The sequence below is a fragment of the Neofelis nebulosa genome, chromosome 1 (assembly GCF_028018385.1).
Source record: "Neofelis nebulosa isolate mNeoNeb1 chromosome 1, mNeoNeb1.pri, whole genome shotgun sequence".
Classification (NCBI taxonomy): domain Eukaryota; kingdom Metazoa; phylum Chordata; class Mammalia; order Carnivora; family Felidae; genus Neofelis; species Neofelis nebulosa.
This window is the reverse complement of record NC_080782.1, coordinates 25435829-25460087: the sequence shown is the minus strand read 5'-3', so window position 1 is coordinate 25460087 and position 24259 is coordinate 25435829. Positions and strand designations below refer to the sequence as shown.

The following is a 24259-nucleotide window of genomic DNA, read 5'->3' as shown; positions in this document are numbered from 1 at the left end:
AGGTGGTAGGGTGTAGCCCCAGTTCTTTCTTTCTTTGTTTCTTTCTTTGTTTCTTTCTTTTCTTTCTCTCTTTCTTTCATGTTTATTTTTGAGAGAGAGAGAGACCAAGCATGAGGGGAGGAGGGAGGGAGAGAGAGAGAGGGAGGGACACACAGAATCCCAAGCAGGATCCAGGCTCTGAGCTGTTGGCACAGAGCCTGATGCAGGACTTGAACTCACGAACCGTGAGATCATGACCTGAACCGAAGTCGGATGCTTAACTGACTGAGCCATCCAGGCACTCTCCCCAGTTCATTCTTTCTTAATAGCTGTGCAGTATTTTGTGCTATGGATTTGCCATATTTTATTCACCTTTTTTAGTTTTGGTGGACACTCTTTCTGGTTTCTTTTTTGAATCACTGTTGACGATAAATGACTATATATTGGTCCTTTTAGTTCTGTGAGATAGATTCCCAAGAGTGGGATGGCTGGGTTGAAGACACTGCAATTACATAATTGGCCATGTAGGAAATTGCATAGTCTTTTGTAAATTGAAGGCTTAAATGCAGAGGATTTTCTTCTGAGGTACATATACTTACTGTGCTGCCCAGCAGAACCTGTGAGCTAAACATGACAGTGCAATTCTATTACGCTTCAAGTACTGGTACCTGCTAAGTGTGGGAGAGAGAGCGCAAAGTGGGGGAAGCTAGAAGTAAAGAGGCCCAGGGTTCTCAGCTGTGCGACATTCCAGGAAAGGCAAGAGGGCCAAGAGCCAAGTGGAAATCAGCAGACAGTAGCTTCCTCAATGTGGGGAGGGAGGAGAAGTCGGGGCAGTAGCTAGTATTTCCAGGTTCCAGTGTCCATGGAATCTTCATTGAAAGTTTTAAGTTAACTCTGTTGGGAATTTTTTCATTTGTTATATACAAACGTACAATCACATATTGAGATAAAAGTAAGATTCTGTTTTCTACCTATAAGACTGTTAAAGGTTGTCTTTGGAGCTTTTTGTTTGCTTTTAACAATAGCACGGTATTAGAGAGATGGTCTGTTCTGAGACTGACCTCTACACATGTACTGGTAGAAGTGAATTGTTTAATAGCCGGAAAGCAATTTGACCATCTGTATCTGGTCCTTAAAGAGGATCTTTGATCCGGAGACTTCATTTCTAGGAATCAAACCTAAGGAAACAACTGGAGTTATGAGCTAAAGTTCACATGCCATGATGATAATGACAACTTGATTTATAATAGTCAGAAAATAAAAAAGTAAATCAAACTGCATGTTTAACAGTAGGGAAATGTTTAAATAAATTATGGTATATCCCAGGGATTGGCAACCTTTTTCTGTAAAGAACCAGATAGTAAATATTTTAAACTTTGCTGGCCATAACGTCCTGTCATAATTACTCAACTCTGCCATTGTAGTGGGCAGGAATGAATCATATGCAAATGAGTGGATGTGTCTGTGTTCTAATAAAACCTTATTTACAAAAACAGGTGGTGGGCTGTATTTGGCCTATGGGCAGTAGTTGACCCATTCTTGCTTTACCCAAATGTAATATTTTGCAATCATTACAGCAGTATTTTTGAAGAGTAATGGTATAGAGAAATGCTTATACTAGGATACATTTAAAAACAAAAGTGTACCCATAAAAACGTACCTATGGTGTTCTCTCCCAAAGTAAGGGTGGGTGGGGAAATGATGAAGTCTTCATGTGTTTATGTAATATATACACATTTGCACTGTGTATGTATGTGTGTAGCATAACTTTACTTCTTAGGGAACTTAAAGATATATTCTAAAAGTTTATCAATGGTTACATCTGAGTGGTGGGATCTTTTTAATGCAAATTAAGTTTTAGAATAGAATTTACTGAGGAAGGTAGGACTCATTTTGTAGAAACATGCTTTATAGCTTACTTTTATTTATTTTATCTATCTATCTATCTATCTATCTTTTTTTAAAGTCCTTACAGCGTGTGAAACCTGTGTTTTATATAATACAGAAGGTCATCTTGATATCATTTAGGGAATTGGATTTTATTCCTGCTTTATTTCTAAAATACAGATGTCATTATATATGTCTTTTGTTCAAAATCAGCCAGTGACTTAGATATACAACATCTGATTCACTGCTTGCCACTCAGATGTTTTTCCTACCACTGTGTTCCTGTCCCTTCTCCCACCTGGGGCTGAGGATGAAACACTATATAAAAAAGGGGGGGAAATAATTTAGGAATTTGCTGTCTATTTGTATCCACTTTAATTAAGCTTCAACTTTAACAAAAAATAAACTTGCTCTTCCCCAAACATGCCGTGCTCTCTCTCCCACATCTCTGAATCTTCATATTTTTAAATGTGACGTAGGAGCTCTTGTATAGAACGACCCCTTACTCAGTTAGGCAGGACAGTGCCATTTTCCCTCTGTGTTACCAGGTATCTTGGGTGGCTCTCATTCATGCACGCATCCGTTTGTGATGTTTGTTGTTGAAGCATATAAGTGTTTGTTGACTGCGTGTATAAAGTGACTTTTTCCTTATTCCATCCTTGATTTCTTATCCTATCTCTACACTTGTTATATACCACAAATGACAGCTGAGTCATAAAATTTTTAAATCTTAACCAAGGTTTACACTGTGTCTGACACTCTTGCACAGCGTCAAATATCAAACCACTTGTAGCTTAAACTATACCACTGAGTGACCTGTTTCCTTTAACTAAATAAAAATGCTCTACCTGTGTTGCTGTTGCTGACATAACTTTGGGTATCTCGTGGTAAACTTTTAAAAATAGAATTATCAGAAATAATGACTTAACGCCGTTTGTCCACCAAATCTTTTTCTTCTTTTCAGAAATTTTAATTCTTGGTAACTAATGGTGTGATAATACCTTTATTTGTATGAAGCTTTTGGTTTTAACTTTGCAAAAATACACAGGTCCATTTGACTGTATTCTGTAATCTCTCCCTGACAATCACTTCTTACTAGGAGAACTGTGTTAAAACATCTCCTGCCTACCTGGAACCATTCTGAAACCACATGTCTGTGTTCTAACATTTCTATATGTTTTGGTGCCTTTTATACTCAAGTTCATCTCAGATATTGCAATCTAGAATTAGGGGTCCTGGTGCAGACTTCCACTGTGTTTCTGAATGATAAAAGACTAAGGGAGCCCACCGAGCAGTTGCTTGCCTCTTGCCTTAGAATATGCAGGTCTCCATTTCCCTTGAATGTGTGTGTGGTTAGTTTACATCATTCTTTGCACTAGAGGCTACCCTTTATTGAGTATAAAATGTATCTCCTCGTGTCAGATAACTTTCCCCAGATGGCCCATCAGAAGCGGTTCATTGAACGGAAGTACAGACAAGAGTTAAAAGAAATGAGGTGGGAAAGAGAGCATCAAGAGAAAGAGCCAGATGAGACTGAAGACATAAAGAAATAAAGGCGGGCACGGAAGTGGTGGCGTATTTACTTGCTTAATAACTGTGACTGTTGCCCATTGAGATCTAGCCTAGTTTTCCTACAGACAATGAATGAAGTGTGCCCATTGAAATAAAACACAAAGTCAAAATCGCTCTTGTTGTTTTACTGATCTAATACGCTGTTTTTAGCTGGATGGTCTTTATTACAAAGTATTTGGTTTCTCTTCTGTTTAATGGAAAACCTTACTTTGGTGGATGTGCATATTCCCTTTTATTTTGTTCTTTAAACAATAAAATTTGAAAAGCATATTCTATGTGGAATAGATCATGTTTTTCTATGTCTGTCTGAGATTGTGTCACAAGACTTTCAGCTGACAAGTGAAAAATTCGCCTCACTAGATATTTGGGCTACACTCTATTAACATCTATACTTTTGGAAATCGCTGGATTATTAACTAGATTTTTCAGCTTTCATCTGGATGTTTATCGTCTTCTCAACTGCAGAAATTGAACTTACCCCTCATTAAGCAGTGAATTCTTTGTAGAAGGGATCCCTTTAATGTTTAACTGGTTAGTGGGAGTGGGGATAGACATATATTCTTTGAGTCATCAGAATAGGGGAGAGATCACGACTCTAAGCCAGATGACACTTTAAATCAGATACTCTAACTCTGGGGTCAGTGGATGCTTTAAGAAGTTTATAGATGGACTTAAAGGAAGTCTCAGAAGCTCCTGAAATTGTATTGGATTTTGTGTCTATCGGGGGGAGTTGGGAGTGGGCGGGGGTCAGGATGAGGACCTTGTGGCTTTCATCAGCTTAAAGCGGTCCCTGCAATAATGGGCTAACGTTACATTAAAAGGCATGACATTTTTAAAAAAATGTTATTTTAAACTGAATATCACTTGTTTTTTATTAATAAAGGCAAAATCTCTTCTTTAAAACAAATGTGTTTTCATTCATTATTTTGGCAAATACATAGTGAATGACTACTGTGTATCAGGTATTGTTCTAGGCTCTGGGGCTACAGCAGTGAACAAAGTAAAACTCCCTGCCCTCAGGGAGCTAATGTACTAGTAAGGAATACACACAATAGACAAGAAAATAAAACATAGGTCACATGGTGGTGTAGATGATGGCCAAAAATAAAGCAGGGTGGTGGGATGGGTGCTGTTTTCAATCAGGTGGTTCATGAGACCCCTAAACGGTTGCATTTGAGTTAAGATCTGAAGGAGGAGAGTGAGTGAGCTTTTCAGGTATCCGGAGAGTTTCTTACTTACAACTATTAAATGTTACATATGCAAGATTGAAAATTTGGGGAATATATTACTTTTATTAGCAGGAGAAAAAAACATATGCTATTTTGGAAATTCTGTGGAGAAAGTAGGAAACATAGGCAGAAAAATAAATCACCCATGATTCCATCACCAAGAACTTTTGTATACTGTCAGACCTTCTGTATATAAACACATGTACACATATGCACTCAAGTATGCCTTAACAATTAGATACCATACATATGGTTTCCATAGACTTCCTTTTTCATTAACTAATACATCATGCATATCTCTGTGTTGAACCCACATTTACATTTACATTGATGGCTGCATATTAATGCATATCTTAAGTACCAATTGTAGATACACTGTAATTTATTGACTAATGAAAGATGTGTAGGTTGTAAGCAATCTGTTGTCGTAAATGTTGCACGCACATATGCACACACAAACACACATTCACACACATATTGTGAGAGAAGACCTGTCTAGGGCTTCTTAATTTGTTAATCATAAAATGTAAGATGGTATCTGTAAGAAAAGGGTGTCCTCGTGCTCCCCCTCCACACAGATAGCAAGACTGGACGGGAAGGAATGCTGGATTCATCAGTGGCCTTGAGACTGTTACAAGGGAAGATATTTGAAATTTTTATACAAGTACTTTGACTAGTCTTTATGCATTAAAATGATGCCAGAGCCACATGCTGCTTGGGACTTTTTAATGGACTTTGACTTTTTCTCTAATATTCTGGCCTTTTTCATTTACTCTCTCCATATTAATAGTTCTTGAAACCTGAAGAAGTCCATTAGAGTACCTAACAGTGAAACACATCAAACACACCATCAGGGCAGTTTAGCTCCAGGGGCTCTGTAGAGCAATAACGAGGCCAGCAGACACATTCTGTGACTAGGCACGTTGACCAACTCAACATAGCAGGCCACTGTGACCACAGCGTCCACCCTGCCTCCTACCCAAGCCAGCCCAGCCTTCTCACCTTATTCTGATCATGAGAAGTGCCAGTGAGAGTACATTCATATATTATTTCAACTGCATTATTATTTATGAAGGCTGAATATGAAAGTTCCTTCTCATAAATCACTTGGGTCTAGTTTGGGAAACAGGTAATGGTGTGTCTATAGACAGAGGGTCTCCAACTGAGACTGGAGGGGAAGGAGGGAGAGTAGGCCACACTGGGAATGTTCGCATTAAGGTTTAATATTTGGGGAGTTAACTGAACCTTAAAGATGAGAGACTACTTGCAAGGTGGGGGAGGACAGGTCTTTCCAAAGGAGCAACAGGATTGGGTAACAAGAAAATGGGTTAGGATCCCACTGTATACCATGGGAGATGTAATGAAGGCCTGTAACAAGACATTGGGAATGGGGGTGCTGGGATAGAAGAGATTTGAAAGATAGGCTGTAGAGCTTTCAGGACGTGGAGTAGAGCAAGGTGTCTATCTTGGCACTGTTGACCTTTGGGGCTAGATAATTCTTCCTTGGGGGCAGGAGGGACCGTATTTAGGTATTTAGTTACATTCCTAGTCTCTACCCATTATGCCAGTAGCATCCTTTCCCCTGGTTGTGACAACTGAAAGTCTCTGGACATTGCTAAATATCCCCTAGATGCAAAATCACCCCAGGTTGAGAACCACTGAGGTAGGAGAAGTGAAGTGAGGGAACACCAGGCTAAATTTTATACAATCAGATTACAGACCATTTATGGAAAAGCAGAATTAGAAAGAAAGGTGTTGAGTTGAGTTTGCTGTTGAACTTGAGGGGCCTGAGGGATGTCTCTGGAGATGTTGAATAAACAGTTGGATACATGGTTTTGCAGCCCAATAAGGATATTTGAGCCGAAGTACAGATTAGAAATGGACTTAAAACCTTCAGTGCCATTTGTACATCTGCAAAGGAGAACACTGGTTTTCCTATGTTGGAGACAGGACACCATTCCAGTGATGCAGCACTTTGAAACTATAGATGTCACACATTCGGTACATGTATACCAGAGAAGGAACTCCGCTCTCATCTGAGCTATTTCATCTTTAGATAAGATTTTCTTAAACCAATGGGCTGTTTGAGAATTATTTCAATCGTCTTAAGTTTTGTAATGTTTTGTGACATTTCTCTGCAATGACCTTCCACAAAGTGAAGAAGACCCTTTGTGAATTACGCAGGTTTCACATGAGAGTGTTCTCAACTGGGAGTAACAATGTATTTACTAAAGCGTGGCACACAAGTTCCCTATAGCTATTAGCCCCAGATTCTTCACTGGACCCTTATTACTTATTCTATCTTATGAGGGATGAAATAAGTATAATTAGATGTTATAATAATTTATTTTGCATAAATGTCAGAACATTTAAGAGAACAACCTGTGGAGGAGATAACTGGCCACAAAGGGTTTTTGCTCTGTAGAGTTGTGTTCAGGAAGTCCCTGCCCAACATTCCAGCTTCTTTGCATTGAAGTGAGGTTTAGTGGCTAGTTCCCATGCGTTGAATGTCAATAGCTCCTCTCCAATTTACTGACTAGATTTTGGTATCCAGGGAGGGGGACTTTGAAAGCCACCTTCAGTGAGAATGTGAATGGCTGCATGGAACAGAGCCTTTATCCCTATCCCACCACTTGCCCTCCTTTGATAGGGGGCTCCTACTTGGACTTTATGTAAGTGAAAAACAAATAGCTCTGTGTTAAGCTACTTGAGATTTGGGGGCTTATCTATTATAGCAGCTAGCGTCACCTTAACTAACACAACTACTTCTGAGGCAGGCACTGAACAACCCAAATTAAATATTTGCCAGCCCAATCACATAAAAAAGAACATGTTCACCCACCTGTTACTAGATGCTATACTGAACTAGATAATGTTCCTTATTTACTTTTGATATGTTTTATTTATGGGTCATAAATGCCCAACTCATATTTTAAAATGTTAAAATGTAATGACCATGAAATAGAGTAAATTCATATCTATGACTTAGGGTTTGGAGAGCATTCATTCTGAGATTTATTAGTGTTTGTAGCATCTACTATGTCCTGGGCATGGAAGATTTAAGCAGAGTCCTTGTCCTCAAGAAGCTCGCTCTTTAGAAAAGGAAACACATACACCCGTGTATGTAAGGTACCATAAAGAGGATCCGAGAGAGGGAGAGGCTCATTCCTTCTGGAGGAAGGATGGAATCAGAGGACGTCAAACCTCAGTTTGATCTTGGGAGATGATGTCAGCCCCCATGTCTGTTGACTCTCTTCCCCATGACAAAAAAGCCTTTTTTCAGGTCAAATGTATTGTTTTCTTTTTCAACTACGACATCATCATGACACCTAACAAAATTATCAAGAACTCCTTAATAATTCCTAGTAACCAGTCCATATTCAAACGTACAGCTGGGTTTGTCCAAGCAATTATTTGAGCAGGATCCATACATTGCCTTTGGTTTTTATGTCTCTTAAGTCACTTTTAATCTAGAACACCCTGCCAGTCCTCTTTCTCTTCATAACTAGTTGAAGAAACCTAGTCAGCTGTTCCATAGAATCCCCCACCTTCTGGATGTGATAACAAGCTTTCTTGTGGTTTTGCTTGCTTTTTCCCTTTATCCTCCGTATTAGATCTAAAGGCTTGATTTTAAATTTAGGTTCAAAATTTGTGGCAAATGTAATTTTAGCCCTCCCTTCCCAATAATAATTATTTTAATAGTGCCAGTTCTCAAATTCTTTTGGGTAATAGATGGCTGTGGTGGTTCATTTTATGTCTCAGTTTGGCTAGGCGAGGGGTATTTTTTAAGCAGCTAAGTTTGTGGACATTGGTTATATAGCAGTAGAAAACAAATATATTCTCTTTATCTAAAGGGTAATCTCTTCATGTTACTATCCTGTTTAAAATATTTCATGGGTTCCTCATTGCCTATAAGATAAAGACCAGATTCCTTACCAGGGAATTAAATTTCCTAACAACTGGACATTAGCGCCTCTGCTACCTCCTCTCTCTCACCCACTGCCGCCCCCCGACTGCATCCTGACTGAACAGGTTGCAGATGTTCAAACACATTTTACGTTTCCCTCCGGGATTTTGTGCTGCCTGAATAGGCCACCTCCTTGCTAATTACGGCTTACTCATTTTTTGGGCACCAACTCAGGAACTGTGTCCTGTAAGCCTTTCCTTGAACCTTAAATTTAAGTGTACATCCTTGGGCTCTTTCCTCATCTTCTTTGTCACGCCATCTTGTTACTATGTCTTGACTTGCCAATCTTGCCCCCCTTGGACCACCAGCTCCTGGCTGGCAGGACCATCAGAAATTACCTTTGAACCGTGGGCTCTCCGTCACTGTCGACTGAATGAAAATAACCAGCCTCCTCCTTGCCATTCTTCCACAAGCCTCAGCTACCTTAAAGCACAACTCCAGCTTGTTCCAAGCACCCTCCTGCAGGAACTCTGAGGCTGAGGCAACAAGAATGACACATAGGAGACGGCATCTGTACCCTCTTGGGACCTCCTACACTTGGACTTGGTCAGGAGCTGGAGGCCAGAACAGGACAACACAAGCCCACGGGGATCCTGCAGGAAGCAGAGGAACCAGCTCGACCCCTCTTGTCTTCCCGGAGCTGATGTTCTCACTGCTCTCCAAGGCGGGCAGCTCACATATGTGGACAAGACAAAGAATAGCTCCAGGAGCTTTGTTCTAGATCATGAGATAGAGCCACAGAAGCCCGAGGTGTGGTCATCAGTGATGGTGGCTTGGGACAGGCTTTAGTCACCTGACCTTATAATCTCCAGCAGCAACTCCCTCTCCAATATTCTTTGCTGTGGTCTAATGATCTTACTCCATCTCATATCATTGCGCTATGTAAACATCGCTCCGGTAGGCACCTCCAGCTAGATTGCGGCTTCTATTTGGGAATTTGGGAGCGGCTATAAGCAAACGAGGGCAGAACCCCTACTTTTCCCTCAACTACATTCCCCCCCCAACTACATTCTACCTCTCTGTCTTGCACCCTCAGAGGCCCCAGAGATGTCCCTTTGAAGAGACCCCTGTCAGATCTCTGCCAGTAACCCGGTGGTGAGTGAACACAGCTGTCCCATCACTCAAATAGCTGCTTCTCCAAATGTTCTCCCATTTGTCCTGAAATACTTGTCTGGTTAAGGAGGAAGCTTTAAATGGAGTTTAAAAAACAAAACAAAACAAAAACAAACAAAAATCCACAGCTAGCTAATCATTTGTATGCTGAATATTAGCCCATCACAATAGAAAACTCCCAGATAAAACAACTCATAATGAAAATGCAGCAAGACCCTTAACTGTAGCGATTCTAATGCTCACCTCTATTATTATAATAATAGGGGTCTCAAATGGAGCTGTTGAGAACAGTGACTGCCCCTGACTAGAATTCAACCAGAAAGATCAAGAGAGAGCCCTAATTGCCTTTCTTCTCAGATCAAACAATTGACTTAATTCTCCAGGCCTACACACGGAAATGTGTTTGAGGAGATTCAAATAGGTTACTGTAGAGGATTAAGGTTTTCTCTGCAGATTATACTTTTATGCCCTGTAGTTCATTGCTTGAAGTGTTAAGTAGTTTTGTCAAAATAAGCAGGGCTGGAAGGATTTTTAAAATCTCACAAATCACACACTCTTGCTGAGTAACACAAGGGACGTCTGTTTTTCCCCCTCTCCCTCTTTATTATTATTATTTTTTTAAATTTAATGGTTGAGGCTTGGGGGTGGGGAGAAATTAAGCCATTAAAGATTAGTTGGAACTTGAAAGAGGCATCACAGATAAGAGCAATACAAGTGTGGGGGGTTATTGTGTTTCGTCTTTTAAAAATTGTTTCACAAAGTGATGCGGCTGAAGAAGCCACATAAAGAGAAGGGATTTTCTTGTGAACGCTTAACTGCCTGAAGAGAAAGTCCAGAGGGGCAGTGAAATCAGACCCTTGAGGCTTTTCTGCAGTGTTGTGCTAATCAGGGTTATTTTACTCGCTAAGACTTCATTTCTGCTTAAAGGAGTTGGTGGCGAAATAAGCTTTCGTTTTCTTCCAGTAGAGTGTTCCCAGGAAAGGGCACTTGTCAGGAAGTCTTCAGTGACATTCTGTCCTTGGTTCCACAGGTGGCTCGGTCATCCCCCCATTCCCCCGGAGAGTCCATTCCTCCTTAATCAAAGGGTTGTTCGATGCAGGTCATTAGCTGCGCCCTCCACTTCCTCAGTTCTGGACCCATCGCTCTTTGCAGAGCTACGTTAAATAGCTTTATTGATGTTGCAACGGTGCACACAACATACCCAGCAAAAGTAAGCCGCAGACTAGGGAAAGCCCTGATAATGACTGGACAGTCCCCTCTGGAACCACAGCAAGTCTGTTTTTATCCAGCCTGGCTCGGAGACGGACACTCCTGCCTCGCCTTTTCAGTTTTTGCAGAGCTCAGCTCCATGCACTGGGTCTTGGCCAGTGCAAAGAAGGTTGTTCCTCTTGCTTTGATCTCTTGTCTCTGTCATGGGCCTGGCTCCACTTTCCCATGTGTTAGAAATCCACACAGAGACACGGTGCTTGTCAGTACTGCCAGTGGGGACATGGCACCACAACAGTCCCCAGTGTCCCACGGGCCAGGAAAGCTCATAGGTCCTTTCTAGCCCCACCCACGCCGCCACCCCCACCCCTGCCCCCTAGAGGGCACCTGCTGGTAGACCTCAAGGAAGAGTCCAGTGGTGAGTGCAGAGATGTGAGATGGTCTGGACAAAGCTAAGTCATACAGGAGGAGAGAAATCGAAGGCCTGGAAGGAAGGTGAGGCTGATGGGGCCTGTGGTTCTCAGAGGCTGGGAGCAACCTGACCTGAGAAAGGAAGATGGCAGCTGAGCAGAGGAGGGGCAGAGAGGGATGGGGATGGGGCCGGAGGAAAATCCGCTAGGGCATAGGAGGTCCCAAGTGCTGTGTGTTCCGCATCGCAGACTCCCTTCTCTCCCCGCCCGCCCCCAGAGCATCAGAACCCTCGATTGCTCGCTCCGTTTATACCTATTGCTCAGTAATGGAGGAGGGCAATAGAATGAATAGTGTTGAGTCCAATGCCCAGACGTCCCACACAGGGCAATGAGACCACACATGGGGCCGCACTGTATCCAGGTCACATCTCCAAGGGGACTGAGGAACCAGTTTCTTCCACTGCTAGCATTTTACATCTCTTCTTCTCTCTGTCACATTCCTTTGTTTGGCCATTCCCATCCTGATCAAGTCCTAAATGGACCCATCTGCTCTTTCAGTCCCCAAGCAAACCTTAGTCTTCTCTGCCTACAGAACATCTCTCCCTTAGGGTCTCAGCACAAATAAAGTCCCTGAGTGGCATGGAAGCATTCAAATTGATGAGGACTTTTGAGTCCCTTGGATTCAAAAGCAGAATGAATGCTTTAAGACAGGAGCCAGCAGACTTTCTGTGTAAAGGGCCAAATAGTACGAATTTCAGGCTTCACAGGCCAACAGCCAAAAATCAAGAATATTAGGTAGGTACTTGTAGAATACATTTTTACAAAATTTGTTATTGGTAAAATTAAAAACTGTAGACACTGAAATTTGAATTCCATATAATTTTCACATGGCACGAACATTATTCTTGATATTTTTCCAATTATTTAATATTGTAAAATCTATTCTTAGCTTGTGGGATGTATAATAACAGGTCATGGGGTAGATTTGGCCCACTGGCTGTGGTTTGCTGACCCCCATTATGAGAAGTGTCACTAAAAAGGAAGCTGTACTCAAACACCCTGTTCTGTCTCTATATAGACTTGTTTGTGATGATCTGGGCAAAAACGTTGGTCATCAGAACCTCGGTTCCAAAATCATTGCCTATGATTCATGACAGGTAGGCAAATGGACAGAGTTATAGAACTTCTAGTCTCCTTCCAGATAATCACCACAGGCCCAAATGCCTTTGTAATGAATGCTGGCATGTCCCTTACGTACATGGCCTTTGTCAGCCATGGTGCTTGACATGGTGGTGGGCTTACATTTTTATGGCAATAATGTATGGTTTTCAGAGCACTTTAACTTAAAATATCTCATCAGATCTTAACAACCCAAGGGTAGAAAGGGTGATTATCCTCATTTTATGATTGAAAAGAACCTAAAAAAACACAAGTCTTCAAGAAGTTGTGCAGCTACCTGAGATCAGTCATCCGGTAGTGGGCAGGGATCAGACCTCAGGTGTTGCCGGGAGCAGAGGACAGAATGACAAGCACAAAGTTGGAGGTTCAGCTGAGAGGGCCACAGCAACAGAGAAAATAATCCTCCTAATGTTAGAAGCGGTGGTACACATATATTAAGATGAAAAAAAAAAAAACAAAAACACTCCCTCTGAATATTTCCAGAAATATTTAACCTTGTTTATTATAACATAGAAGCATATCTGAAGGCAAAAAGCTCTAAAACTGAATAAATTCATGGGGCGCCTGGGTGGCGCAGTCGGTTGAGCGTCCGACTTCAGCCAGGTCATGATCTCGCGGTCCGTGAGTTCGAGCCCCGCGTCAGGCTCTGGGCTGATGGCTGGGAGCCTGGAGCCTGTTTCCGATTCTGTGTCTCCCTCTCTCTCTGCCCCTCCCCCGTTCATGCTCTGTCTCTCTCTGTCCCAAAAATAAATTAAAAACGTTGAAAAAAAAAATTAAAACAATAAATTCAAAAGATAAAAAGAACAGTCTTCAAGGTAATAATTATACTTCCAAACACACTCCCAGGGTGCTTCTGGGGGCCAGTCCCTAGAACGTGTGTTTTGTTATTACCATATATGTTAGTCTTAAAGCAGGCAGCAAAGAGAATGTTAAGAAAATCACAGAGAACAGGTTGACCCTAAAGGAAAGCATAAATCAGGGGACACAAAGGCAATGATCATGACCCTTTCTCACAGATCTGAATGAGATCACAGAGCCAGAGACTTTAATGAGCCGCGGCAGGTTAGTGATATAGGCTGTCCGGCTGCCCACTTATAGCTGGCTCCCTTCTGGAGAGAGGTCAAGGAAGCAGGGACAGCCTGCTGCTGCTGTCTGCTTCTATCACAGCCACGTGGTGACATCACACAAGTCCAAAGTCCTTTGAACACTGCCCTCAGGAAGTGTCACTTGGAGACAGAACTGATGCATTTAGAGGGTACTGGTTAAGAGTGAGAGCTCTGAACTTGCACTAGGGCTGGGTTCAAATCCTCAGTCCTCCCCTTACTGGTCTTGACCTTGGGGAGCTTGCCTCTGTGTTGTTCATAGTTTATAAGGGAGGATGATACAGTAGCTACATCATTGGCTTGTGGGGGGCATTAAATGAGATGATGCAAATAAAATGCCTGGCACATAGCAGGTGCACAATAAATGTGCACTATTGTTATGGGTGTTATTTATTAGGCCCAACAGCAAACCTGAAATGGCTAATGACTCTGGAGAGGCAGCTCAGAGGCAGAAGAAAGAACACTGGGCTGAGATTCCAAAGACCTGGGTTGCACGTCAAATTCCGACCCTTGCAAGAGGTTAAGTAATCTGAGGAAAGCCACTCTCAGAGTCTTAGTTGCCTCATCTCAGAAATGGAGTTACTAATATCTATTTTACGGGGTCATCGGGAGGATTAAGTAAGATGGGATGCGAGATTGCGTCATATATTATTATAGAGTTTCACAAAGTGTTCATGGCAACATCTCTAAACACAGAATGTTTATACACACACACCCCACATCTTGTTCCATAAAAGATTTGAGACGTTCTACAAACCTTAAGCAAGGCTCAAAACCCACATCAATAAAAAGAATCCACACAAAATAATGAACCATAAACATGACTTAAAAATGAGGACTGAGGACCCAGGAATGGGTAAAAGTAGGAAATAAACATTCAAAATTATAGGTCAGTTTTTTATCTACAATTCAAACTGAATATGCAATTTATCTCTTAAGTTTTCTGAGAGTCAGAGGGGGAAAAGAGGAGAGGTGATTTATCAAAAAAAAAAAAAATCTCTTTCTTGCCTTCTCCTGTCCTTCCTCTCTTCCTCTCCCCTCCCACTTCCATTCTTCAAGGGAAGCAGTAATTTGCAACCTTTATTACAACCTTGTCAAGGTAAGTACTATTTATAAATGAATAAACCAAGGCTCAGAGACATTATTAGCTATCTTGCCTGAGATCACACAGCTAGGAGGAGGCAAGGTCAGGATTAAAGTTCAAGTCCAAAGGCACCAAAGCTCTTGCTCCCTCCACTGTACTATAAGTAAAATTGTTCCACAGGAGCCTTCCTGGGCTGTAGTAGCCAAGGATGCTGTTTCCTAGAGAATTAGCTGGAGACTGTCTTGGTGCCCCAACTTTCTGCTCAACGTGTGATTCTGCAGAAAATTACTTGTGCAAGGCAAAATATGCAAAAGCAAACCTTCTTGTTGCATCATTGCTGGGCCAGCAGAACCAGTTTTCATGGAGGGCATGGACTGGGGGCCCCAAGGTAAGGGGCAATTTGCTATCCTTGGGCTCATAAGTGGATTTGGTAGAGGGCACTTGCAGAGGTGTCCTCCTCAGTCAGCATTTGCTGAAGGCTCGTGTGACAAACATGAGCAAGAGCACAGAATCTCATAAGAAAGTGCTCAGAAACAAGAGAAAATTTCCGCTCAGGTCTGGATGGGCCAAGAGCAATGCAGAGCCTGTTCATCAGCAGGAAGGGAACAAGGCAAGAGGAGGAGGAAAACAAAATGATTCTCAAAGTCCCAACCAGCCAAGCCTTTTATTAAGGCCTGGTAACTGATACCACTACTCCGTTGTCCAGAATTCCCAGTCATCATAAATAAATGAAGTTCAAGTTTACTATATAGTATACAGTATATAGTTCCCACTGGTCTTTTTAATAGATCCATAAAGTCCTGAGTTAAGGAGCTCCTCTAGGCACCATCATATTGATAACTGGACTGGAGGAACCTACCCATTATTGCAGCCCAGAGTCAATGACACCCGTGATTTTAACAAGGTTTATATCTCTTCAGGTGGCTATAGATTATGTTAGCATGGATTCCAAAATGCATTTCGTGGTAGGTTCATAAAAGGGGCACTGAGTGACTGAGAGTGCAGTGTCTTCAGGCGATATTCCTACAGCAAATGTGGCATCTGGTCTCATAAGCTTTTCCCTCTAGGGTCTCTTGATCAAAGCCAAGGGCTTGGCACCTACAGTACAGCTTGGGAAGAGTTCGGCAGAAGCCAAGACCACTTGGTTCAGTTCTGTGCCTTCTGATGTCGTTCGATCAAATGATAGACTTTATGTGCCACTGGGTCATATATTCTAAATAACTGTCCATCAACATCACTTTTCTAAGCCTGAAGCTTTGATAAGAATTGGACAGTTGACAGTTTGGTGTTGTATTTTTAGACAATGTGTTCTTTTAAAGAGAGTTTGGCAATTGAGGATGGAATTGTGTTCTTTGGAAATAAAAAATAAACAGATGGCAATTTTATACTATTTTATGAAATGTGAGTAGGCAAAATATGCTGTCTACTTGGATTGATAGTCATTGGACCATCACGTGGTGGCCAAATGCAGAAAACTAGCATATATCTTAGGAACTAGTTCTGGGGCTTTTCTGGTACTTGAAAAAAATGATTAAGTCCTGAAAATTTTACACTATAGAGCATGAGAAGAAGCTTTGAGCCTGTAAACTGTTGGAGCAGTTGTTACTAGTTCCCTTCAATGACCATATAAAACCTGGACAGATAACACAGTTTTGATCAAAGCAGTGTTCTGGTGAAACTGCCAGGTTGAATTAATTTAAAGATGTACTTGCTTTAGCTTCTAAATAAATGTACCTATTTTATGAGATAATTGAATATGAACCAATTAGACTTTGGACAATATCTGCCAAAAATGATTTTAGTTGGGTCCTATAATTAATTAACTGGAGGCCCTCTGAATCAGAAGGGTTTGTTTGTTATCAGATATAATTTGGAGGAATTTTTGGCCACAAATCCTTGGCTTTTTTTTCTTTTTAAAGTTTATTTATTTGGAGAAAGAGCATGGGTGGGGGAGGGGCAGAGAGAGAGAGAAAGAATCCCAAACAGACTCTGTGTGGGCCAAGCCTGATAAGCCTGATGTGGGGCTCAAACTCAGGAACCATGAGATCATGACCTGAGCTGACGTCAAGAGTCAGACACTTAACTGACTGAACCACCCAAACACCCCCCCCCCCGCCCCCCCGTCAGGGTGTTTTAGAGCGGGAGTTGCTATATATAGGAGAGGACCCTAAATGGAACCCTTGTCTTTAGTTTGAATGACAAGCATTCATGGACAGGACCAGTGCAAAAAGCCATAAGGGGTAACTGAAACACACACACACACACACACACACACACACACACACGCACACACACAAATGTGAAGGAACATGTCCCAGGCCCAGCATTACCCAAATGAACTGGAATGCCACATTAGTAAGTCCAGAAGTATCCGGCTTCACAAATAAGTCAATAACCACTCTGCTGATGGGAACCTAGTTTTGAGAGTAAGGTTGTAATGGCAACATATTATTTTTCTGCCCCTTTTGTTCACACATCTTCGCCCAGTGAAGATACCAGTCACATAAGTAGAAATGAGAGTCTTTTCAGACTAGACACCCTTCAGGCACTAGAAGTGAGAGCTTATCAAGGAAGGGCCTCAGGTAGATGGCAGCCTTCAGGAAACTCTGTCGTCAATAAACAAATGTTGTCTTTGTCCTTTAGAAGGCTGTGGGGTTACCAAAAGAATGTAATATTCCACTTATCTGCCTTACATCTTCCACTTCAAAATATCAACTTCAAAATACAGCTCTGACTCAGAAGTATTAAAAAGCCTCACTTAGGAAACTCTGCCCCAGATGAAGCCATGTATTTGCTTCCTCAGTTCTCTCAGATTTATTGGCTCTTCTGGGTAAGATTCTTAACAAATACATGAATCTGGCTTATCCTGCTCTTCAGATGAGAAGCAGTGTACTATGGCAGGAAGAGAAAGAGAATGTCTCAATAATAGCTGGAGATGTGGTCAGAGCCGTTGAAATGTTAAGTTCAGAGTAATAATAAAAAATCCAATTCTAGACATGGAACCATATTTTATATAAGAATAAATTGTTGTGTATTCATGATAATAATTCTGAATTGAGACCTGACCAAAATGCCATTTTCCAGGGCATAAAATAATAAATGTTAAAATTGACCATAAAATGTATTTGTAAGCTCAAAATAAAATAATATTTTAGCATGAAGCAGATTTTACCATATGAAGGAAAATAAGTTTGCACCAAAGATAGACCAAAAAATAAGAGAATAATGAAAAATGAAAAAAATATTGGTTTAACAGGAACCACTTTCCATCAGATGTTACAGAAAGCAAACATCAGGCTTCTCACAAATCTGGATCACAGAAGCTCAAAGTGGTTTGCACACATTACTTAGAAGAGATCACTGGCATTAGGGTTTTCACCAAGGAGTAACTGCCAGGCCACAAACCAGGAAGCTCGGGACACAACACCGCTCTTGGAAAGATGTATTTGTGCGAAGAGGGGCCTGCACAAGTGAAACATGGGCATGAAGCCAGCAGCACCATGGAATTGCCTGGGGGTGGTACAGGATGTGCTGGGGGTGTGCTGAGTGGAAACCAGTTGTATAAATATACAAGATCAAGTATACGTGTTTGTGAACATTTAGAGGGGAACCAAGTCAGCATAAGGAAAGCAGTGCAGGTAGACAAAGCCTCTTCTTCCTCCTTCTCATGTTCACGCATCAGCAAGGGCTAGAGGAGTTCATTTGAAGGTGTAAGAGTTAAATTGGGATCACAACTGACAGCCACTGTTTTTGCTCTGTGATGAGAGAGTAGAAATCAGGGGCCACGTTCAGTTTTCTCTGTTTTTGAATCTGGAAATGTATGCTCCATTTCTGAAAGATTTTCATTAAAATACATCTAAAATAATAAAATTTGATCTTTACAGAGGTAATACTGTATAGTGGTTATATTTCTGACAAAACAAGTTCAAGTTCTGGCTTTGCTTCTTATTAGCTATATGACCCCAGGCAAATTTTAAATACCTTTACTAGCTGCATGACCCCAGGCAAGTTTTAAATACCTTATCTTTAAAAAAAATAAGAAACAGAACATATCAAAATGACAAATACCATTGGCAGAGGTGTGGTTGAGAATACCTGTGTCCCACTTGAGGGGCATCACTAGTGACCCCATCATTTGCCAATTTCTATGATTCTGAAGACTCATGGTTAGGACTCATGTCATGTCCTTCCCATTGCTCATCTAACTTGTGGGGGAGAGTTCACAAATGAGATGGAGTAATTGGAGGGAGCAATGAAGAAACTGGAATTTGATCTGAATCCTGAAGGAGGGGACAGAGTTAGGAGAAGCAGAAGATAAGTCCCCACCTGACCATGGGATTTACAGAGGCTGCCAAAGCAACTCTTCTCCTGTGGGCAGAAGACATTGTTTCTTTCTGCTGTTTCTCAGAATTCTCATCCTCTCTCAGTCTCGGCTTTCCAAGGAAAAGGCCAGAAAGCACAACAATTATACTCAGAGAGACCTCAAGCTGCATGAGAAATAAAGACCATTTCCTGTTGATTTCCCATTAATTCAGCCACACCTAGATTCTCAGAGTAAAGCTGTTTGGAGAGTAGGCGTGGCTGAGAGTGTTTCTTGAGGTAAGTAAGGCTGAAAGTGGACAACCTCCTACTCTGTTTCTCTTCTTCCATGATGGGGTCTATAGGGCCTCCACTTTGCCTTCTGCCTCCATGTTCTTTGAGTTCATCTGTCCTTTCATTGTCCATAATCTTGAATGCTGCTGCCAGAATCAACAGAAACAGGAGGCAGTTGGGCCTTTCAGACCCAGTCAGACACAGTCTTCAGCTCCTACCAGTGGATGGACGTGTGAGAATCTGGGCTTCCTAGAGCCTCTCCATTCCTGGGGAACGCCTGGTGGTTTGCCATGACTCTGTTCACATCCTGGAACTCACGTCTGATGACCCGGTCATCTCTGGTCTGACCCCATGACTTTGGCCATGGAAAATCATGGTGTCACAGTGCTTAGCAAGTGGCTCCTTTGTTGCTGGCCAAGGTGCTGATCATGTGGGAGGCAGAACTCCAGTCTTCCTGCCAATGCAACTCCTGCAAGGGAATGGAGCTGGAAACTTGTCCTGATTGGATGAGCCAGTAACATCCTGCTACTTGGGAGGGGCAGTTATCACTACATTTCTGGGGTCTCCAGTGGCAATTCCCTCTTCAGCTGGGATTGGGGAGGGAGAGAGGGGGATAAGTGCTTTAAAGGCAACACATTCAGCAAGAGCAGTTTTATTTTGGGTAGGATGAGGTGGAGGATGAGGAGCTTGGGGTTAAGGTTCAGGAGACAGTTGGTTGGGAAGGACCATAGAGACTACCAAGGCAGCAAAAGAGGCTAAAGGATGGGATAAGGCAGAGGTGGAAGACAGGGGTCAGGGGATGGGGCCAGTAGGGTTTAATCCTGGACTATGGCAGAAAAACCTATAGTGACTAGGAGAAGCATCAGGGCTGGGAGTGGAGTACTTGGCTAGGAAGAATCTTTGAGATTTTGCAATATAATACATGACAGAGAGTCCCAGGGAGGGACAATTGGGGAAAGGAAACAGCAGAAAGGAAAAAAAAAAAAAAGCCATTTGAGGGCATCTCCTCCCATAGGAGAAGAGCTGCTTTTGGCAGCCTCTATAAATTCTAGCTGGCCAGGTGGGACCCCTGCTGTAATATTAGGTGGGGATTTATCCTCTACCCTCTCTCTCTAAGTGCATAATAGCTATCCGAACTGTTACTCATAAGGCAAAATCCTTGTTTTCAAAGAGTTTACGATTCAGCTGATGATATATCATGTTCACTCAATGGAGGGTTAAATAAAAACCTAGCAGTACAGAATAAAGTGACATGGTATTCAGAATGAATGGATGTTCTAAAAAGAAAGAGTTCACAAATGAGATGGAGTGATTGGAGGGGGCAACATGGAGAAACTGGAATTTGATCTGAATATTGAAGTAAGGGGCAAGCCTTGGAGAGGTAGTCGTTGGAAGAGAGGGGTTTTAGGTGGGAAGAATATACTATGGCAGAGTTGAGGAAGGCATTTTATCAGGAAAAATACAGTAGGCTAGCCAGGGTGGAAACTATATGAAGGGGGGAAATGAAAGATGCTTGGATAGCAAGGAGGCCACAGTGATGTACCCTTCCAAGAACATGGAGGAAAGAAGGCTGTCAATACATAATGTGCCAGAGCTTAGATATGCCAGGTTACCTTAAACATCAAGCTGTATTTTTGGCCTAGAGGATTGTACTGTAACAAGATAAAATATATAAAGTTAACACATATAAAGAAAACAATCAGAAAAAGGAGAGTTAGCCAAACAAATGAGATTTGGACATCCTCATCAAAGTCTGTCTGAGTTTTGTACCCAAATGATTTCTAGTCTTCTGGTCTTATTGGTAAGAGCATCACATGGGCAGATGTCAGCATCAGAAGGCTTGAGTAGCTATTCAATTAGATGAACAAATAAATGATTAAATGATCTTATTAAATATTCAATTAATCTGATTCTTCTCTTTTTTTTCTCTTTTCATACTCACCAAGGATTCTTTTGATTATAACTTAGCACTTCTTTTATATTTGCCTGCAAAGAGACAATGACTGATCATAGACATCTTAAGTATTTTAGCCTCTACCACAAGAATTTCCACTGTAAAATAAATCTTCTTGTTTCCTACATTATACTCATGAGTTTGGCTAATGGAAAAGATCCACTTTTGGTTTCTGAGGCTATCAGATGCTGGAAGGTGGTCAATTTGCTGGCACAAAAATATCTTTGTGTGAGGTTTCTTGAGGATAACCTTGCCATGGTTGAGTAAGTGCTGTGTGCAGCATGACTATGAAGGGTCTTAAGTGCCATTGTGATGAGTATTGAGTTTATTCTGTAGGCATTTGGGTGTGGTTCAGATTAGTGAATGCTTACTGAGCACTTGCTTTGGGAGAGGCATGCTCCTTGGGGGAGGAAAGCCTCAATTAATAGTCTCTGTGGAATCCATGGTATAGTAGGGAAGGCAGCTCCTCACAAAACCATTTATGATGAACATTTCAGATAAAGGTAGAAAGTAGACTTCAGGAAGGAAGTGGCATTCAAACTGGGCCTAAAAGAGGAGGGATAACTTTAGCTGGCAGAACTAAGGGAAAGGCCATTTTAAGATATGGGAGCAACATAAGAAATGACAAAAACCCCTCGTGTCTGAAGATGGGTGATGAATATCGAGAGGAGAAAGGTTGGGTGAAGCAGAGATGACCTTGACTAATGGGCTATCTTGTAATGGTGGTTTGTGACCAGACAAGTGATACAAATGGATTTTATTTATTTTAGAAAAAAGTTAAAGGATTATGAATAATGAATTTGAAAAGGACATTTGGGAAGAGAAATATACATTATAAGACTGTGTTATGTATCAGGTGAAAGATGGAGAAAAGCCTGAACTACAGATATAAAGGGAATACAGTGGGAGTAGAAGGAAAAAGGCAGGTTTCAGGGCAGAGTTTTTAATATAGTGGCCGAGGGGCTTCTACAAGCCCTACAGGTGACCTAAGGGGATGCATGAACCTCAAAAGCTGTGTGTCAAGTTTTGTGGGAGTGCAAGTGTGAATTTGACTGGGGAGAGGATTCTGTTAGCCCATATCCCTTAACAAGCAGATGCCAACATGCTGTTAAACATTTAAGAATTTTTGTAGGGAAAATGCCTGTGGGAGAAAGCTGGGAGGGAATTGACAGAGGCTGGGAGAGCCCTCAGCGAAGGAAAGCAGGAAGAAAGTTTTGGTGGAAGACTTATAGAATGCCCTGCCATTGAAAGAAGGTTCAGCAAAGCCATGGACAAATCCTCCAGCCAACTTACTGGAGAGAGGAGTCCCTACTCTCCCAGGAATGGCTGTGCCTGAGTATCCCTGCCATGCTTAGTAATTTTCTGTGAACGGCCTGTCAGAAGCATAGCTGGGGCACAAATGCAACAGCTCTGTTTCCAAGCACAGAAGCTGTGGTGCTTTTCACTGGCACTTCTGCAGCTGGAGACCTGAGAGGTTCATTCTTAAGACCATCACCAAGGCACACAGCCTTTATTGGATTCCCAAGGAGGTTCATACTAAAATAGGGTTAAAACATTACCTTTTAGAACATTTTGAGGTAAAGCTAATAATATATGCAGGTAATTTTCTGCATACTAGGAGAATGGTGGTGCCATTGCCTAATGCATGATGTGCAGGATGAGGCACAGTGCAAGAAAATGTGTTGTTTCTGCCACGTTGTGTTTGAGATGCTATTGAGAGCCCATTCAATATCTGTTGAGTAAGCAGAAGTCTCACGTGGCACAGGCTCAGCTTAACTCTCTGAAAGACAGTGTTCATGTAATAACTGAAGTGACAATGGAAACAAGAGACACAAATGAGTTTCCTTCAGGAAGAATGTAGATTGAACAGAGCAGAGGGTCAAATGTTTTTGTTTTAGATGGAGGTATTGAGCTATAATTGTCCTCACACATGGTTGAGAGAAGCCAGGGTAAGAGTGAAAAGGAGTGGTCCAAAAGGGAAGGAGATAATCACTAAAGAACTTGTATCCTAAAAGCAGTGAGGACAGGCTCTAAAAAATAGTGGTGTTGTCAAAAATGCCCAATACTACCAGAATATCAAGCTGGAAGAGGTCCAAGGAAGAGAGTCATATTTTAAGAAGAAAAGAATCATGGAATAGAGACCTCGTGTTATCACTATATTAGCTCTGTGTTTGGTATCTCTGCATTTTTGTGAAGAACTGTTCATGACATTCAATCCCTTCTCAACTCTAAACCAGAATAAAGTGGGTACAGTCAGGAAGGAGGCTAGAAGAATCAGGTTTTATCCCCCTAAAATGAATGGTGTTCTTCTTTAAGTTTATTTATTCTGAGAGAGAGAGTGCGCAAGTGGGGAGGGGGCAGAGAGAGAGGTTGGGAATCCCAAGCAGGCACCACAGTGTCAGTGCAGAGCCCAACATGGGCTTGATCCCACAAACTGTGAGATCATGTCCTGAGCTAAAATCAAGAGTTGGTCGCTCAACCGACTGAGCCACCCAGGCACCCCTATTTGTGTATGTCTGAGGCATTTTTTTCTTTTCTGTGTCTTGAGAAGTTGTCACTCAAATCCCACAAAAGAAAAACTAAATAGTACGTAATGCATGTACTTTATATTAGATATTTTAGACCTACTACTGTATATTTGCTCTTGAATGATGATGATAGCATTAAAAAAAATAGATGATTGATATCATCTTTTATTGAATTCATTTTTGAAAAATGTATTTTCTAGTTGAAGATACCTTTCCCTGTGTCATGTTGGCACTAGAAACTTACACTATTGTCTGATAGTTCAGAAAAGCTTCTCAGTGCCAGTTACATATTCACATTGTTTGATGACCAAGGCTCGATTTCTATAAAGCGTAAGTGTGTGGAGGGTTGATTTAAGCATTGTCTATTTGATCGACATGTCTTTTTTTTTTGGCAAGATGGTAGTTTTTCTTTTCTCCACTACTCAGTGTTCTCTATATAAAGATCCACATGACTC

At 41.6% G+C, this 24259-nt stretch overlaps 1 protein-coding gene across 7 annotated transcripts in view; it reads left to right on the top strand.

The window, feature by feature from the left end:
- DROSHA (drosha ribonuclease III) overlaps nucleotides 1-3708 on the top strand; it is a 125727-nt gene extending 122019 nt beyond the window's left edge. For all 7 annotated transcript variants that reach the window (XM_058716500.1, XM_058716509.1, XM_058716491.1 and 4 more), the window contains one exon: nucleotides 3289-3708. In XM_058716500.1, coding sequence (XP_058572483.1) covers nucleotides 3289-3419 — 131 coding nt within the window. In that variant the 3' untranslated portion in view covers nucleotides 3420-3708. The remainder of the gene's footprint in view (nucleotides 1-3288) is intronic.
- Nucleotides 3709-24259: the final 20551 nt, after the last annotated feature.